This window comes from Ambystoma mexicanum, chromosome 6q (genome assembly GCF_040938575.1).
Source record: "Ambystoma mexicanum isolate Mex_15411 chromosome 6q, UKY_AmexF1_1, whole genome shotgun sequence".
Taxonomy (NCBI): Eukaryota; Metazoa; Chordata; class Amphibia; order Caudata; family Ambystomatidae; genus Ambystoma; species Ambystoma mexicanum.
The window spans coordinates 817,531,535-817,550,738 of NC_090937.1; the positions used below are offsets into that span (position 1 = coordinate 817,531,535).

Below are 19,204 nucleotides of genomic sequence, written 5' to 3' on the forward strand. Positions count from 1 at the left end.
CATCTCAACCTCTTCAGAGAAGGTTTCGAAGTCATCTGAGTATTCTGAACTTGACATCGATGAAGGTGGTTTGACACCAAAAACAAAACGTTCGGGAGAAGGTGGGTTTAAGGCACTAGGTCTAATTAATATATGGGAGGGTCTTATTTTTAAGACAATGCAGTCCCACTGTCGTATTTGATAATGTGCTATCGGATGGGTGTCTAATAGCTCCTGGGTTTTGAAAAACAAATCCTGTTGGCTAACTGGGATTTGAATTTGGGAAAATAACTTCTCCTTAATAGTGGATATTCGATCAGAATCAAGGACTTGAAAAAATCCTATTCTCTCTTTCTGGTGGGATGACAATTACCAGCATGGGTTCTGAATTTTTATCAATTGAGTCATATCCCACGCATAATACCATATGCAGGGAAGGCATGGTATCACAAGTATGACGTTGACACAATGGATACAATTTGTAAAACCTTTATAGAAAATGTTGGGGTCGGAGAAACTCCTGTTCTTCCCTATAACTAAGATGGCGGTTGTCTCGACCATCAAACGATAAACAAAACAGTCCTAGTGGAGTCCGTCAAATCAAAAAGGCCTATGCTAACAAAAACCTAATGCCTGCCCTATCTTTTGTACAAAAAGTGTAAAAACTGACAAATGTATGCAAAGGAAAAATCAATGTTCAAAATAATAAAGGTAGTTGAACCAGCTCTCCTCCTCAGGCTACACCTCACGTAGTAAGGCTGTCCTTATAGGCAGGATGACACACTCTGGCTCAGTTCCTAACACACTCAGCAGTTCCATACCGTGGATTGAGGCCCACCTGGCCTTTCTACGTTTAAAGTCTTTTTCTTGGCTTTCCAAAATTGTATTCCAACGTAAAGTTCACAAAGGTCCCCCTGTGCCAGGCTCAGGCCTTATAGCACACAGTTTATGTAGGTCCCCCTCTGTCGGGCTCAGACCTATCACGTCACATTTCAACACAAATTCTCCGGGGCTCCCTTACCCAAGCTCATTGCAATTTGGGTTTCCCTCAATTGGGCTCGGACCCCTATCGGATGTCGAAGACTTCCGAATGTGCATGGTTCTCTTTACAGACCACCGCAGGCCCACTTCGACTCAAAGTTCACGTTTACTCGCACTTAATTAACTTTTGCTGTTGTTTTGCTTTTTAGCTTCAAACAATATACCTTACCCAGAGACTTTCGATTGGGCTACTTTCTTTCGCCAGACCACTTCGTTACTCAGTATCGCTGATCTTACAGCTGCCTTTTACTTCAAAGTTCATTGACAGGTCTGCCTTTATTCATGTCTCATCCACACGCGTGCAGCCTTCACTTGTGATAAAATGTTGCTATTTAATTTGATTTAACACATACCGGTCTATCAGGTTGCTTGCTGACTCACCAGCTGTGTGCGCTTCTTTCTTGTTATGCTATTTCCAATTCACGAGTCAAGGCTAGCAGCACAGGCTTGGCCTCACCTCCCCACCTCTGCCATTCATCCAGGAGGGTCGCTTGCGTCCTTGAAACACAATGCAATCTTCACTTGTGGGATCTGGCCTTCTCCACATGTATTTCATGGTCTGTTGGAAGCAACAGCCTCCAGTAGGGAACCCTTGGTGTTTTCGGCCTGCTGCTCTCATCCCTTGGTCCGTTGCTGTGCTCCAGTAGGTGTGCCTTTGTCCAAGAAGTTCTGCTCGTACTCGTGTTCTGCCTTGCTCAGAGTGTTTCTTTAGGTGTTGCCTTTTATTCATGGGAAGAGAGCTAACTGGTATCCAGTGTATGCACTTATTATAAAGTGCCCGACTTTGCCTGACCCGATTAACGGGACATGTTGAGTACGATGTGAGAGATTTAGTCTGGTTCCTCTCAGTCACCCTCTTCTTCAGCCCAATGTTTGTGTAAAAAGGGGGGTAGTTGGGATTTCAGAAAATCCTTCAAAATAGGATGGGGTAGATGAACAAATAAGGGGGGAATACTGCGTTTCACCATTGGCTGTCCCAAGCCCACTCCCCGAAGACCCCTCACCCAGGTGATCCTCCCGCACTGGTCCACCCCCAAGAACTGGATCCAAAAGCGATGGCCGTGTCCTGGCCACCTGGATGACAAGTCCCTGAGGACTAGCGGGTGAGACACCCTTTGGTTTCTCACAATCCCTTCTCCAGGTATTTGGCTCTCAATGTCTTCACAGTGCCAGGGAATATCTTCCAACACTGGGCCTTCTTCTAATTGGCGTTAAGATACACAATACTCCTTGGCTTTGTGGGGTAAAATACCTGCAGGTATTGTTTTCTTCTCCAGATGCCTCTAAGCTTCACAGTTCCCAAAGGCTTGGTGGAACGACTCCCTTCCCCCAAGCCCTTTTCTGACTTTCGTATGCAGTTCACACTACCAGCAGTAATGCCTCCTTTCCCCTTGTTTGCTTTGCAATTCAAAATTTCACAGTTCCCATGCGCTCCCAATCTTATGGGTGCGGGTCTCAGACCTGTGTATTTCTCTTGTCTTTGTACAATTGTCCTGATTCAATATCCTGCCAGGTACTGTGACTATGAAGATGAATTGGGTTGCTTTTTTTAAAAGGTTGCAGGTCCCAGACCCGTGGCATTCTCCCCTTTTGGTGCTGCAGACCTGCATCACTATCTGGCCAGGTACCTGGACTATGAAGATTACTTAGGCTACTCTTCATAAAAGGGTGCAGGTCCCTGACCTGTGCTTGAACACTTGTTAGCCCTTCTTAAGGCCTGCCAACCATCCCAGAAACCCCGTTACCTGAAAGTGCTTTGCCAGTGTTCTTCGGTCGGTATCGCAGGCTCTCCTCTGTGTCCTTTCAGGCATCTTGTGGCTCTTGATGCTTTCTGGTGTGCTGCGGTGGCTCTGCAGTTTTTGGTTCCTAGCGGGCTGCACGTCTCCTGTCGACTGTGCATTCCAGCTACTTCTTGTGCCTGTACGCCTGCTTCTTCATGGCTCCAGTTGGTCTCTCCATGGCAAACCGGATAGGGACAGCTCCGTCTGCAGGGCAGTGTCCCTAGAACCAACTTCCTCTGTTCTCCACTTCGATCGGCTTCCCGTCTTGCGGTTCCTCCGGGGAGGGCTTCTCTCACCTTCCTGGTTTCCCTCTTCAGTTTTTAATGTGTTCTGCCCAATGAGGTTTCGGTAAAAACTAGACTGTTCCTTTGCGTTCTCATGAGTGCTCTCTTTGCTTCCACACTTCCTCCTTATCCTTGTACTGATCTTGAGGTCTTCCAGTGAGTCAGTTGGTCTCTACCTTGTCTCAATACTTAAGAGATACATCCCTTTGAGGAGTCCACACTCTTCCTCGTCCCAGTACTTCCTAAATTGGTAGTATGTCAAAAACATATGGGAACACTAGGGGAAGTGTTGGTGGAAGGGGGGTAGGAAGGTGTGTTTGGGTTACATGGGCTATGGGGATACAAAGTTCTCCCAAGGTCATCGCTAATCCCATAGGGGGCTTCTCTCCTCATGAGATCCACCTGCTGAGTACCTCCCCCAAGTGACTATTGGGTAGCACCCTCAGCTCCCTGGCCTCATGGAAAGGCGCTCCCCCCTAGGCCAGAAGTGATGACATCCAGGGATTTGTCACAATTCTCAGAAAGATAAGGAAGGAACATGAACGAGGGAGGATGCATCTTTCAAGATGGGAGTAGTACAAGGTGTGACAGCACACATAAAATGTATGGTCGAGCGGGCTGTCTGAGTCTGCCAAGCGGTTTGATCACATGAAGGGAGGATTGCATTTCCCAGTGGTATGAACATCTCAAACTGATCAAAGCGTCTCAACTACCAAGGACTATCCATCAGTGTAACAGAATATCTGATTAGCAGAGATCAATTATATTGTATTGCTTTACAATGACCACAACATTAAATCATAGGTGTGTTTCAGACAAATATGTATCCAAAGTGGGCAGCAACATATATTTGAATGTTTAGGGTTGTATTGGGTTTTGTCCAATGGGGAACATGGGAATGTTTTTAACGGAGATCATAATTCCACGTGTTTACCGCTATAAAAACTTGTGACTTGTAGTGAGTATTTGTTTTCAGTTCCAAGGAGCGGACTGGGCACCCCGGCCGAGTTACATGTAATAAATCTTGTTATCCTTGCAAAGCCGTGCCCATATGTGCTGTGTGAATTTTCCTGTTGATTGATTTGAGACCTGCCTTACAAATCTTATTGATGAGTGCTAATAGTCCCACATTTAGTGCACAATGAATTCACAATAGAGAGACTGTGTGCATTTGAAGTGAGGATTGTCTGCTTAGTGTGAAAAATCTGGGGGCATTTTCACAACCAGTCGCTGGGGATCTTCCATTCAGGTGGCCAGGGGAGGGCCATCGCTTTTGGATACCAACCCTGGGGGTGGACAAGGGATTGAGGATCACCTGAGTGGAGGATCTTAAGGACTAGGAATTGGACGCCCATAGGCGAGATGTGGTGCTCCTGAAACCCTAGGGAAAACTTACCCTCCCTCTTTGTGGGCTATTGCCACTCATCCAGCCCAAAGGGGTCCCACCACATACGTTACAGGGGAATACCCAAAACACTGATTGACAAGGATTCCAATAAATCACTGACCCAGAAGAAGGGGAGACACCGGATAGGTCGGATAAAGAAAAATCCCACCTCTTATGGGAAAACAAATCCGTCTGAACCCATAAGAGGGGAATTAAAACTGAAAAAACCCTTCCTCTGCTAATACTAATCTTCGCTACAATCCCCCTGCATTTGTGGGCTATTGTGACCCAAGCCCCGGGCAAAGACCTACACTTCCCCTGCAGACGAGGAAAAGAAATAAGAAAAGGCACACTGTCCCTTTAAGATATAACTCACTGAAAGCGCAAGGACAGGCATGTCTAGATAATTGGATAATGGAAGGTCAGACAGGCTCTACACTGACTGCACACCTGCAGCCTGTTAATGTGCTGCAGGTGTATAAAAGGTGGGGCAGTCAGCAATGCAGAGAGCAGCATTGGGGGACACAGCAACAAGGAGGCTGCATTGCTGAGTCCAGCAGGGGATCCCTGACTTGCAAAGAACTGGCGTTTTGGAGGCAAGCAACAAGAAGGAGGAGACAAAAACAGCTGGAGGAGACTCACGAGTTGGTATGCTACCTCGTGGCAGAGCAGAGGCTCTGGGGTGAAGAGGTGAGGGAGTTGTGTCTCCAGGGAGTCAGTGTGGTTAAAAAGGGAAGGCCGTGGACAGAGCCAACCTTCTGTTATGTAAGCCAGACATGCTTGTTCTCTGGCCACAGTGAGGAGTGTCTGAGGGGCAGGTGGTGAGACCGTGACCTCAGCTGCAGTGTTCGGAAAGCAGATAGCCTAAAAGCGCCAGAAAAATCATTGCTGAAGTACAGGGAGACTCTTAATGTGATACGCGCTGCTAAATACAATGTTTATTTATTTATTTATTTATTACACATATATAGCGCACAAATCCCAGAGGTACCTAGGCTCTTTTAACTTAAGAATACGGTTACAGTAAGTGCTTCAGGTTACAGAAAAGGAAGCGTAAGAGGTGAATTACATCATGGAACGTGAAAAAGGTAATACATCATACGCCATGTGCAAAGGAGAAGTACATGGTGATCACATCGATTGGGCCTGACCCCATGATGCAGCGCGGCAGCAGCACACAGATGCAGAGTCAAATCAGTGGGCAAATACATGGTGCATACCCAATGTTGCAGGGCAGCAGCAACAAACAGATTCCAAGTCAAATCAGTTGGCAAATACATGGTGCCTAACCTATGTTTCAAGGCCGCAGCAGCGCACAGATGCAAAGTCATGTCAGTGGGCAAATATATGGTGCCTACCCCATGTAGTAGGGCGGCAGCAGAAAACAGATGCGAAAGTCTAGCAATAGGCAAATACATGGTGCCTACCCCTTGTTGCAGGGCGGCAGCAGCACACCGTTGCAAAGTCCAGCAATGTGCAAATACATGGTGCCTGCCCCATGTTGCAGGGCAGCAGCAGCACACAGATGCAAAGTCCAGCAATGGACAAATACATGGTGCCTACCCGATGTTGCACGGCTGCAGCAGCACACAGATGCATAAGTCCAGCAGTGGGCAAATACTTGGTGCCTACCCCATGTTGCAGGGCGGCAGCAACACACAGATGCAAAGTCAAATAAGTGGGCAAGTACATGGTGCCTACCCCATGTTGCAGGGCGGCAGCAATCACACAGATGCGAAAGTCCAGAAATGGGGAAATACATGGTGCAAGTACATGGTGCATACCCCATGTTGCAGGGCGGCAGCAATCACACAGATGAGAAAGTCCAGAAATGGGCAAATACATGGTGCAAGTACATGGTGCCTACCCTATGTTGCAGGGCGGCAGCAATCACACAGATGCGAAAGTCAATCAATGGGCAAATACATGGTGCCTGTCCCATATTGCAAGGCGGCATCAGCACACAAATGCAAAAGTCAATTCATGGGCAAAGACATGGTGCCTATCCCATATTGCAGGGCGGCCACAGCACACAAATACAAAAGTCAATCCATGGGCAAATACATAGTGCCTAACCCCATGTTACAGGGCGGCAGCAGCACACAAGTGCGAAAGTCAAACAATGTGCAAGGTTGGGGCACACACAACATCATGGGCGACCAAGGGGTTGGGGGTACACACAGCATCACAGGCGACCAGGGGAGGCGTGGGGGAGTACACACAGCATCACAGGCGACCAGGGGGGTACACACAGCTTCACAAGCGACTGGGGGGGCACACACACCATCACAGGTGAGCCGGGGGGACCACACAGCATCACAGGTGACCGGGGTGTTGGGGTACACATAGTATCACAGGCAACCGAGGGGGGGCTACACACAGCATCACAGGCAACCGGGGGTACACACAGCTTCATAGGTGACCGGGGGGTACGCAAAGCATCACAGGTGACCAGGGGGGGAGGGGTGGGGGTACACACAGCATCACAGGCAACCACGGGGGTAGGGGTAAACACAGCATCCCAGGCAACCAGGAGGGGGTTACACACAGCTTCACAGGTAACCAGGGGGTGGGGGTACACACAGCATCATAGGCACCCAGGTGGGGCTGGGGGTACACACAGCATCACAGGTGACCGGGGGGGTGGTGGCGGTACACACAGCATCACAGGCGACCAGGAGGGGGGAAGCATACCTGAAGCAGACAGGGAGCTGACAGGGGCCTTCCTTGAGGGCCTTTGTTGTTCAGGGCCGGCTCCTGCCTCCCGGACGCTCCTATTGGCTTAAGAGCCAGGAGCAGCCAATGGGAGGAGAAGCAGGGCCAGGCCCGGAGAGGCAAGATTAAGCAGGGAAAGTATCAGCCATGATGGAAACGGCCAAAAACAAGGGCAGTGCTGGAAGGTACCAAAAGAAATGGTAAAGCACACTCAGGAACAGAAAACAAGGCTTCAAATGGTGGAAGGAGGAAGACACCAACATGCGTGAGTGAGAACTAAAATTGTAGCGAGTGCAAGCAGAATGAAGGGGAAAACCCATTGTCAAAGCCTTTTGAGTGAAAGTACTGTATGCAGCAAGACAAACGAATAGAAATGTGTTTGATATAAAGTTACTGAGTGGTTGCGTAAGGAAGATTATGTTGTCGAAAGTCTCTGTGGACTGGAACAAGAAAATTGACATCCTGAGGGGAGCTGTGGGGGGTACAAAGTGCGAGCAACGTGGCACTGGCAATCGAGAAACACAGTGATAGATGGCAGAATGCTGTACATGAGAAACAAACACTTTTAAAAGACCAGAGCAAGTAAAGTCCAGCAAAGCCTAGTAAACTAAGTGAACTGACAAGGAAGGGGCAGAGCTAGAAGCCACAGTCCACAGGTTGCACGACCTGTAATGGGTGGACTGTGCTGTTCGACAACTGCACCCAGACCATGGGCAGGTTGAAAGTGGAACACAAAGGTGGGGAAGGGAACTCCAGAAGTATTTGTGAATGACTACAACAGCTACACCTAAGAGTTGAGACTTGGGGAAGGGAACACTGAGGTACTGTGGACATTAAGGAAAGAGACAAAGTGCTGCTTTGTGAGATCAGGCAAGAGAAGCCTAAGAAACTAGCTGGACATTTGTTGCTTATGCATCTGAAGAAACCAAACAGGAAGATTGTGAAGCAGAACATAGCAAGACTGATGCCAGGTATAACCAAGAGCTAGGAGCTAAAAAGGTACTGTGGCTTAAGATAAAGTATAACAAGATCTGCGTGTTAATAAGTTACTTTGATAGGTTAATGTTATAAAGTGACTTCCAGGCTTCTTGGGATTACGTATATGTTTATTACAAGTACTTAAGTCACAGTTACATGAAGTTATATACATAAGTGGACAGGACATAACACTGGCTCCCATCACCCAGGCTGGGAAGCTCTAACTGGCTGGGTGTGGAAACCTTGGGTAAACATTCCGACATTCACAAGGCAACACTCCACATGACATCACCAGCTTTCACATACAGAGACAAGCACATCACAACACATCTCCTTCCTTTACTGATAAACATTACAAACACACTCAGGCACGATATACCACATCTCCTTCCTTTACTGATTCACAATGCACCCACACAGATACATCAAATAGACACAACATATCTCCCTTCTTCTCAAACGTCAATACACATGGACAAATACATCACAGCATATTCCCCTCCTTTCCACATCCATCACCAGCATGGGGAATATCAATTCTGAGGGACACTCTCCCTACTTCTGTAGGCCACTAACCCTACACACCCACCTCCGCCAGTGTCATTGGAGGTGGCGCCTCTGCCTGAGTATTTGGAGGTAGCACCTCCCCAGTGTGATTTCGAGATGATTGTAAAATACACTCTGTGCCTCGCAACGGTGTCTGCCTGTGGAATGTTGATGGCGGAGGGTAGTACTGCAGAACTGCTCCGTTGCCATAAGTGAAATGCAATGCAATTGTCTAGCGGATAACAAGAAGGTAAGATCGGAGTCGGAAGTTTATCTCTCTCTGGGTAAACCTTCCAGTGGGCAAGGTACTGATTTGCTAATCTGCAAACGCGAACTAGATGAACGCATGCAGTTCTTTTGCTTGCCATGTCCACACCGTCGCGCAATGATCTGCCAAGAGATTTTAGACGGAACGGATCATTGCGGGTGCGCGCAAGTGAGGATCACTGTGCTTATGAGGTTGTGACAGAACCTACGCACATATATCCTTTTTGTGAGATGGTGGCAAAAGAAACTCTGGAATGGGAAGGATGGGGTCGAGCTGTTATATGGGTAGTGATTGTGGTATATCGTGCCTGAGTGTGTTTGTAATGTTTATCCGTAAAGGAAGGAGATGTGTTGTGATGTGCTTGTCTCTGTATGTGAAAGCTGGTGATGTCATGTGGAGTGTTGCCTTGTGAATGTCGGAATGTTTATCCAAGGTTTCCACACCCAGCCAGTTAGAGCTCCCCACCCTGGGTGATGGGAGCCAGTGTTATGTCCTGTCCACTTATGTATATAACTTCATGTAACTGTGACTTAAGTACTTGTAATAAACATATAAGTAATCCCAAGAAGCCTGGAAGTCACTTTACAACATTGGCGACGAGTTGGTCTTAAAAAGAAGAACATGCGAGCAAGAAACTGAAGAAAGTGGAAGAAGCCTGCTGCTGGGGGTGCAGGAGGAAGTTGGAAAAGAAGGACAACACTGCCCCAAAACACAAGACCCATCACCCAGGGCACCAAAAGGGAGGAAGGAAGCCCTATATAGGAAGGATAAGCTGCCCATAAGGTGGAGAGAGAGCTGGGTCCTGGGGCTGAAGAGAGGAGTCGAGCCTTGAAGGGAAGCTCAAGAAGGGAGCTAGGCCTTTAAGATGAAGAAATCTGTGTGAAGAAGTCATGCCTGTTAAAGTAAAACCAGAAGTGTTGTCTGTTAAGTGAAGATAAAAGGAAGCTTAAAATGATACCTGGGCCCTTAAACTGAAGAAGGAATCCCGCCCCATTAGTTTAAGAAACCTGTAGATTAAACAAAGCTTGTAGTGAAGATGACTCCCATGAGAGAGGGAGGAGCTAAGGAGCTGTGGGCAAGAGAAGACAGCTGATGTCATGACCAGCAGCAACTCTTTGTGGTAGGAAGGTGTTCCTGGTGTATGGCGTGCTGGGTGAAGATGTCGCCTGTCAGAGGTTGCATTGCAAGTGCGAAGTACTGAGGGGTGAAGAAGAAAGCTCTGCAGTGATGTTTCCATTCACCAGTCAAAGTATCATTCCCCAGTCAAGCAGCGCAGGGATGTGATGCTGTTTACCCTCATATGAAACCAAAAGTAAGATTTGGGGAAAGTATGAAGCCCAGTAAGCATCCTCCCGTGTAGGAGTGTAAGTCTGCTTTGAGTTCATAAGAGGGACTTGGAGAAGGATGTGAGACTGCGGACAGTGAGCTGAGGGGTTCCCCAACGGGCCACTATGATGTTAGGGAAGATTTTGAAGTCACAGTCTGGAGTGAGCAGCGAGTACTGGCTCTGCATGTCCCAAGCGCAATGTGAACTAAAGGTTAGACCCAGGCAGCTCTAGCCTGGTAGCGTATGCTCAGAGAAAGGGATGCAGGGAAAACTGCCTGCGTGCCACTTTGTTTTCAAGGATCAAAAGCGGATCGTGTTTTGGAAGCAGTGAACCGTTTTAAAATATTGAACTTGAAGGGTGACATGTGCTGGGACGAGGTACGTGGTATGAGTGACATTTGGCTTATGAAGATCATCATTGCCCCGAGGCAGAGGTGTGACTGGTGACATCACAGCTGGTCTAAGGGAGTCGGCGATGCCATAGAACGCCAGATTCAAGCATTATGTTCATATTAGAATGCACTCACCATGCCAGATTCCAGCCGGTAGCCGAAGCCGTTAACCGAGGCAGGATGAAGAATAAAATAAACGATGTTATGAGGAAAGAACCCTGCGACGTGCATTGCTGTGCACAGGAAGAGGAGAGCTGAAGGCATTGGGCCGTAAGATGAGTGAATAAGCCTAAGTGCATTGTGGGGTGAGAGTAGAGACCCCCTTACGAATCATCTTCACAGTGTGCCTACGATTTTATGGGTATTATCCGGCTGAGAGATGTAGAGCACTGCTGAGCACGTCGATGAGTCAGAAAATCAGACAGTAATAAGAGCGCAGTAGGAAATCCGAATTCCAATATAGGATTTGCCAAGGATGTCATTATTGTCGTCATGAGTGTCGTTCCTGGTGAAGGGAATGCGGCAAATTTGGGTTTTGGTGCATCGAGGTGCTGCGACTTCAGAGGAGGCACAAGGACCGCATTTGAAGTAATGGCTGCAGTGTATCATTTTATGTTTAAGTGATTATGATGGTCACGAATCTGGTCTTTCAGAAGATAACGTTGGACATTCAGGAGCAACAACGTGTATCCTTTAACTGTTTTGCATTAAGTTTGTGTTACCAACCTAGTTTTGTAACAGATTAAGGATTGACAAGCACATCACAACGCATCTCCTTCCTTTACTGATAAACATTACAACCACACTCAGGCACGATATACCACATCTCCTTCCTTTACTGATTCATAATGCACCCACACAGATACATCAAATAGACACAACAGTTTCATTTTGGGAAGTATAACCTGAGACCCCTGTGGAGCTTTAAATCCCTGAGTGTCGCAAACTTAGTGGAAGGGAGCCAGGTAAGAAGCTCCTGAAAGGAACTATTAGTGAAGGCCTGTAGGCAGATTGGAAACCTAAGCTGAGAAGCACTGTGAGCCGTTAAAACACTCTGACATTGATTTGGAACTTGAAAGCTTTTGGAACTTTACTTCCTGAGTGCCCTGAAGTTGGGGAAAATGCACCATGAGATATACTTGAAGTGAATCCTGAAACCTTGTGGAACTTACTCCCTGATTGTCTGGAACTTGGGGAAGGGAGCTGTGGGAGAAGCCCCTGAAAGACATTGTCATATGATTTTGGAACACTTATTTAGTTTGAACATTCCAGCACATTGTTAGCATTAGAAGTAAGAGAAAGTATAGGTTGTGACACAGGCAGCATTTTACTTTGAACTTTTAGACATAGACTGACCTTAGATACATCAGTTGAGGGAAGTGCCCTCTTGGAGTGAGGGCAAGTTAGGCGTTGCTCCCATCCTGAAGTTTTAAATGTGTTCCCATTGCGCTTCACCCACAACTCCTTCCCACTTCACCCCATGTTCATTCCTCCACCGGTGCCAGGTTACCACCTTCCTCTATGACCACTGTTTGAATGAGAAGCCTGTTGCTTAGTATCACTATGCCTTGTTTTGTAGTAAATACCACATGGTAGTCCCAGGATTTGCCTCTTTCTCCACTACCTCCTGAGTTTTACCGGGATGTAAAATATAACTCTCCTACATACTTCACTTTTTACCCTCCTCCGCCTATCTCCATCATCCAGATGTTCCAGCTCACTTCCTCTCTTCTCCTCCTCCTCCTCTCTCCATCTCCTGTTAGTCCCCTCTCCTCACACTCCACCCTTCTCACACTCCACACTTCTCTCTTGAACTCCAGGCCAACTGTCCTCACTCTGCTTGCTCTTTCCTCCACCCTTCCCCAAATGTACTCCTTCTCTAAACACGCACACCCTTTTGCATTTCCATTTCCTTTTGTAGGAACCAGGGCCCACCTCTGGAACCTGCTAGGCTCAATGGATTTCACCAGTGAGCTGTTGTGCATTTTAAAATGCACAGCACAATCACTTCTGGCGGCACAGGGGGCTTCAGCCAGGAGGCTTTGGCTTCACCTTCCCAGGTACCGCAGAATGAGCTGACAACTGTGGGCCACCATTTTGAATCTGGTTATCATGCCAACAAGGCCATGTTGGGCTAGATTGTTTCATGAATATCCGCCTGTCACCTTACTTGCGAGGTCCTGTTAGTGAGTGCGCAAGTCTCTGTATATGGAGACTCGTATGTGTCATTTCTGGGTCTTGTGTACATTTCTCTGCTTCATGGCACTTCCTAGCTTTAGGGTTATCCAGTTTCACTCTCGTACCCTTTTACTGTGGTCTTCTGTAGCTCTACTACCCTGGCATTCCACAATGTCCACTCAACTTAAAGGGGGACCAGGATTTTGTGCCGTTGTGTGGCGAGTCTCTGCCTGTTAGTTGTGGCATGGTGGAGCTAGCCATGAATCATTCCCCATACCAGTTGTGGTCTTAGTAACATGCAACAAGTGGCATCCACTGTCCTTGTTGGAAACCCCACAATCCAATTCCAAGGTCAGACAGCAGAATTATTCCTACTGCGGACCCCACAGATATAAGGGGAGCAGAAATTGTTGTATGTTTCAGCGGATGATTACGTTTCTTGACGACATAGGGAAAATTGGGCAGATTTGAAAGCCTGGTGCCGATCATGGAAATCCATTAGGTTTTCCCCCAAATGGGACCATTGATTTTTACCGCTAAGATCTAGTTTCGGAGCCAGTACATGTCGGATATAATTTGCACGATCACAGAACTACCTTTACATATAGAAAAATAGGAAACAAAGTTTTGGTCCACCAGTAACCTGCAGCAAACATCACATTCAGTGAGCCAATGGAATCCAAATCAGGCACTGATCAGTTTTGAATGGGATGACAATTAATGAAAGCATTTTCTTTCAGTCACATGACCTTCTTTTCAATAATAAAACTTCTTTATTTGGCATGGTTTAATTTGGCATTTTTAATTTGTTGAGTATTATTTAACGGCACAGGTATGTAGAGTGAGCTGTCAGCTTCCCTTCCTTTGGCAATTGCTGTGGTTTTATTGTCTTGTGAAAGAGCTGGCTGCAGGGGCATTGGGTTGGAATCTGAGACTCAGTAAGATTCCAAAACATCTCCCAATCCTCAATTCCACTGTTCCATCGGTTTGAGAAAGATCACTTCATGCTTGTCAGTATGCACTCTAATAGCTACTATAGTAATGTCGGGTGTTTGATTCCATTAAGTGGTTCCATTAATGCTACCCTAATTAATAGTGTTGTGGCGCTTGATTGCCATAGCACTTCGGTCAATAAAACCTCATTAGTACAATTGATGAGCGGGGACAATCACCTTGAAGCATCATCATCTATTATTGTCTGATGCCTCATCCTATGTCCGCCCACCTTGACCTCTGGCTCTGTGGTTTCAATGACGTTTATTTGTTTCACATGAAACTACTGTAGAGTACCGGCTAACGGTTGAAGTGGAATTGTATGAGCATTGCCCCACTCCTGATGTATTTGCATGAAGAGAGAGTCTGAAATGAGAGTGTCCTGCAAACCAGTAGCTAGCACTGCCTCTGTGTGAATCTGATTTTCAACTTATACCTGTGCATACTAACAGTTTTCATTCTTTGATTGTCTGCACAAAATGAATCAGCTGCCTTTTCATACCACTTAACATTCATTTTGTGATTTCTTGTATCTCACTGTGGTACGGGGCAAGAGTTATGTTGATATTGTTTATATTTTCTTGATTTGCGAAGAAAATTTCCTTGTTGTTCTTAATATTCCCAATATACACAGTTTTGTGGTCTGGGAAGTCATTGTTGCATTACTATTTCATATTTTATTGATATTCTCTTTTGTGGAATTTCCAAATTCTTCTGCAGTATTTGTACATTCCTTTAAATTAATTTAGCCTGGGGAATCTGTAGAAATAAACATGGAACCTGGGGCTGTGGGTAGGGCAGCAGATATCACTTGGCACAGCATGGGTCTTTAAAATAAAGTCATAAAACAGAAACAACAGATTCTTTTATCAACCTTTTGTCTCTTGATGTGTGTTCTTTGAACAGCAGAGTTAGAAAGGATGGGAACCCATCACCAAATTCTCTTCTCACTGACTGCTTTTTCTGATCGATTCGCTCAACAGCTGTACCCATTTTTCAGAAGGCGGTTGTTAAATATTTTTAAAAGTGGACCTTTCTTTTTCTGTTTATAGGTATAACTTTAGGAAATATTTTTCTTCAACGGCATTTTGTAAAATTTCTGTCTGTTATTTTGTTGGCCCCCAAATTGAATAGCAACCTTTTCATCATCTTTTTTTCCGGGCAGGGAAGAACATGTCTCTGCTGCATTTTCTCCTTGTTTATGCCTTGCGTTGGGAGTGGGAAGCCACTGGGCTATACACCTTCCTAAATGTGTCTCCCGCGGTGGAGGACTTGCCTACCTGGTTTCATTTCCGTTCTTGTAATTGCACACACGTTGTTGAGGAGCATTCCCATAGGAAGAATCATTTGGCAAGTTCTCTCTCGCTTTCCCAATGCTGGAATTGCTCATCATTTGCTGAAGACTCTCGCACATTTGTCTCACCGTTCTTTTTAAGACAAACAATGTACCGCATAATCCCTCTGAGGATAACTGTCTTCATTTCAGGAATCTTTCCTAGGGAAGAATGTCGCCTCCCTTGGAGAACAATTTGGGTAATGTTTGGAACCCTCTCTGAGACCGGGCAATATTTTTCTGGTCCTCTGGTTTTGAGGCTGCGAGTTTGGATTCCTATAAATTGGCGGTGGATTATAAAAGGAGGGTATTGATTGAAGCCCTTGCTGGGCCCATAGCTTGGAGCTTGCTGGTTATCAGAATGTATAGGGTTGTTGTCTCTTCTTTGGGCTAGAGGTATGTGCATATTTCCTGGCACTGGTCTACTTCCTATATACCTGGGAGACACATACAAGTCAGTATTAGCGTGGTTACTTTGAGGGGATCGTCTTCATTGTTAAGTTGAGATGTTCTCCTTCACCCCTACCCTAGAGAATGCTTTGGGGGTTCCCTGTTTCTACTCCTAGGTCTGATTTGTCCCTCAACACTGCTATCTGTGTAGTATTTTGTGGGGCTTTTTTGTTTTGATTGCTTTTGGGCCCTTTTGCTCCTCATATACCATGGTGTATTAGTTATGATCCGGTCCAGTGATCTTTCAAAATAAAATCTCTGGGTCAGGGGCCTTAACATACTTGTGAAGTTGGACATAATGACTCTGCTTTTATTATCATATTCCTATTATTTCATGCCACTCATTTAATAATTAGGTTCGCATATAGGTCCAGGTGGTCATCTATGGAACAGTGAGCCTTGTTTGTGGAATAGAATAAGAAGGCTGTAAATGAATTTTACTGCTTTGGAGGAGTGTGAGACAAATATTATCTGTCGCTTTCGGCTAGGCTTCATTTCTACTGTGATGCAGGAATCACTCTCTGTTTCAGACACCTCTGACTACCAGCCTTCCCTTGAGTCTTTCCTGGAATGTCTATTTTGAGAGGAAGATCTACGGTCTCTTTTGTGAGACACTTTTCTGTCTCTATTGTAATGGCCTGTCTTGAAGCTCCCTTTATACCTCTAGATTTCTGACTGCTCCTCCTTTCCTTCATGTTGGGCCTTGCTCGCCTTGTAATGTTGCCTCTTTGTTTTATGAAACATTCATATTTCAATGTATCCCCCCTCTTTACTCTGGAATGTTTACCCCATCTCCTCCCCATTCCTGATAGGGTATCCCTGTAGTCTCCTCAGCCTGTGAAACTGATGTTGTGTTTCGTGAATATAGATTTCTTCAGATCGTCTCCCTGCCGATTCTCCAGTGACCATGTTGAAGTTACAATTCCTTAAGACTGTGTTTCGCCCGCCTGAGAACCACTGTCGTAGTGCATGTAGGGCTTGAGGATCGAAAGTGGTTTGGGAGCACTTGCTTCTCATGGTTTTCCCTCTGGGCTCCCCTCAATCACTGTTGCTGAAAGTGGAGAAATTAGGTTGGGCATTGGCATCTGGATCAGGGATTTTTCTATCACCTCAATTAGCTTAGAGTGATGAGTGCTTGTGGATCTGTGAAGGGTTTATTGGCACCAAGCCCAAGGGCACCCCGCTGCAGCCCCCTTCCCCGAATTATAGGTAGTCTGAATAGTGTTTCTCATGTCAGCAGCAAGTGCAATGGGGCGAGGAATGTGGAGGGACTCTATGGAATCCATTCCCGTCTAGATCTTCATACTGTTGGTGGGCATGCCCGGGCCGCAACACCGATTGTTACTATAGGAGGACTATGCAATGTGACTTCATCACATAAGACCAACGCACATCTGGTTGCATGCTGGGTCTACAACAATGAATTCATTACTGGCAATATTCCCTTATTCCCTGATGCAAACCTCTGACATTCTGGGTATACTTCCAGGTAGCACAGTTTTAGAATACTCCCAGTTTGATATGATTCGTTATAATATGTCTGAATATAACATGCCATGATGTATCACGCAATAAAATGTCATATTTCATGAAATGAACATCATGATGTCAGTATATATACATATGTTATGTCATTATATGCCATGTTATGGTTTGCCAGTATATTGGACATCGCAGTAGGCCCTGATATGTTATGTAATGATATGCTATGTCGTGCTAAGTTATGTCATGATATCTCATACTATGAAATTAAATGTCATGACATTCCCAGTAACATCACAGCTCGATATTCTCAGAGAGTTTGAAATTCCCACTGAATTCCCAGTAAGCTTAACATTCCCAGTAAGTTCACAGTTTTACATTCCATTGAGCTCCAAGTAGGACATTAAACTCCCAGTTGGGTATTCTTGGTAGGCTCTGAGATATTATTCCCAGTAAGCATGATATCACCAGCAAGCTCCAGTTTTTAATTCCCATTAACGACCCGGCTTTAAATTTCACATAAACTTGATATTTCCAGTAATATTAACATCCCTGGTGAGCCCTAAGGTTAAACTTCACAGTAGTTTGACATTCCTACTATCAGTTTGACATTCCCAGTAAAATACCAGTTTAACATTCCATGTAGCTCTAATTTCTTCATTCCACCTAGTAAGATCCCAGATACACATCTCAGTTAGGCCTCCATTTTGACATTCCCAGTAAGCTGCTACCTAGTTCAGAGTTCCAGTACACGGCACTAAACGAAATCCCAAATATCATAGAAAGCAAGAAGCCCATAGAGAAACCCTACTTGTGCAGTTCAAAGTGGAAAACCTCGACACATCCCCTGAGCCCCATGAAGCATAAAGAGACGAAGCTTGTGACCCCTCACAACGTGACAATGCGTTGCACACGCTCTGGACACATTGAGAACAGAAAATCCTATAAGATAACAAAAGCTTCACAGCAAACATGAGAGATAGAGTTCTAACAATGCATTTGCAAAACATGGATGAGTCCATATTTAAGAAATGATGAGTACGCAACAGAACATCTCTAGCATAAACATTTCTAAACACAGCACAGTAACCTACCAATTTCTCTGGGTCACAATTAGCAATATAATGTAATACAACTTTAAATATTTTCATTAAAAATACACTGTGACCATCAAGAGGGCAGGGGAACTGTGTGGAGGTGCGAAGAAGAACTCCCTTGTGGAATAGAATGGAATGACTGTTTCAGGGCCCCTATGCTTGCATTGCATTGGATAGAGGTTCTACAAAATAGGATCAAGAACGAATAGCAGCAACAATAGCCACCCAGAGCTCGTGAGCAGAGAACCTCTCAGCACTGTGGCCACCGTGTGTGGAGGCTCGGACGTGGCCTTTACAGTTCCACCGGCTTTGGAATATATATAGACCCAATTTTTCCCGTTTCTGAATCTGGGAATATCTTGCCTTCTCAGAGTGAAAGCTGAATGTCTACAGGAGAAACATGCTGACATTGCCAACACTAGGCCCACGACACAGCGTTCTATCTTCTGAAGTGCTCAGCACTACATGGTCATAGTGGGACCGATCCAGGACTGTGCAGAACAGCCGGGCACGAGTGGGTTCACCTCCTCTGAGATATTTTACGCTCTGAAGAGTTTCTGGACATCATCATGAACTCTACTAAAAGTGTTGTTGACTTCTGCAGTGCCTATCTTCACCCTTTCCCCCTCTATTTTACATTCTTCATTCTATAACATATTGCACTTACCTCTTTACTTATCCTAATTGCGTGTGCTGAATCTCCTCCCCGCCTCTTGCCTCCGACTATTCCTCGCCGACTGCGCATGAGCCTCTTCTTGAGTAGGGTACCTGTGGACACATGTTGGGAAGCATGAGACGACAGCTTTCATCGCTGAAAACCTACCTCAACCAGTTGAGTGCAAGTGCTGCATGAATTATTAGGACTATGTGTGCATCGTCTGATGGATCGAAGAGGACACATGCTCTCACAATTAAAATAAAACATTATCTTCATGGAATAATTTGCTGCATTTTGCAGTACTTCATGGGGTAT

At 45.7% G+C, this 19,204-nt stretch overlaps 1 protein-coding gene across 1 annotated transcript in view; it reads right to left on the reverse strand.

Annotated features, from left to right (window-relative positions):
- SPMIP2 (sperm microtubule inner protein 2) overlaps window positions 1-19,204 on the reverse strand; it is a 518,362-nt gene that overhangs the window by 59,636 nt on the left and 439,522 nt on the right. Inside the window, exon 4 of the mRNA XM_069631344.1 lies at window positions 18,899-18,999. Coding sequence (XP_069487445.1) covers window positions 18,912-18,999 — 88 coding nt within the window. The 3' untranslated portion in view covers window positions 18,899-18,911. The remainder of the gene's footprint in view (window positions 1-18,898; window positions 19,000-19,204) is intronic.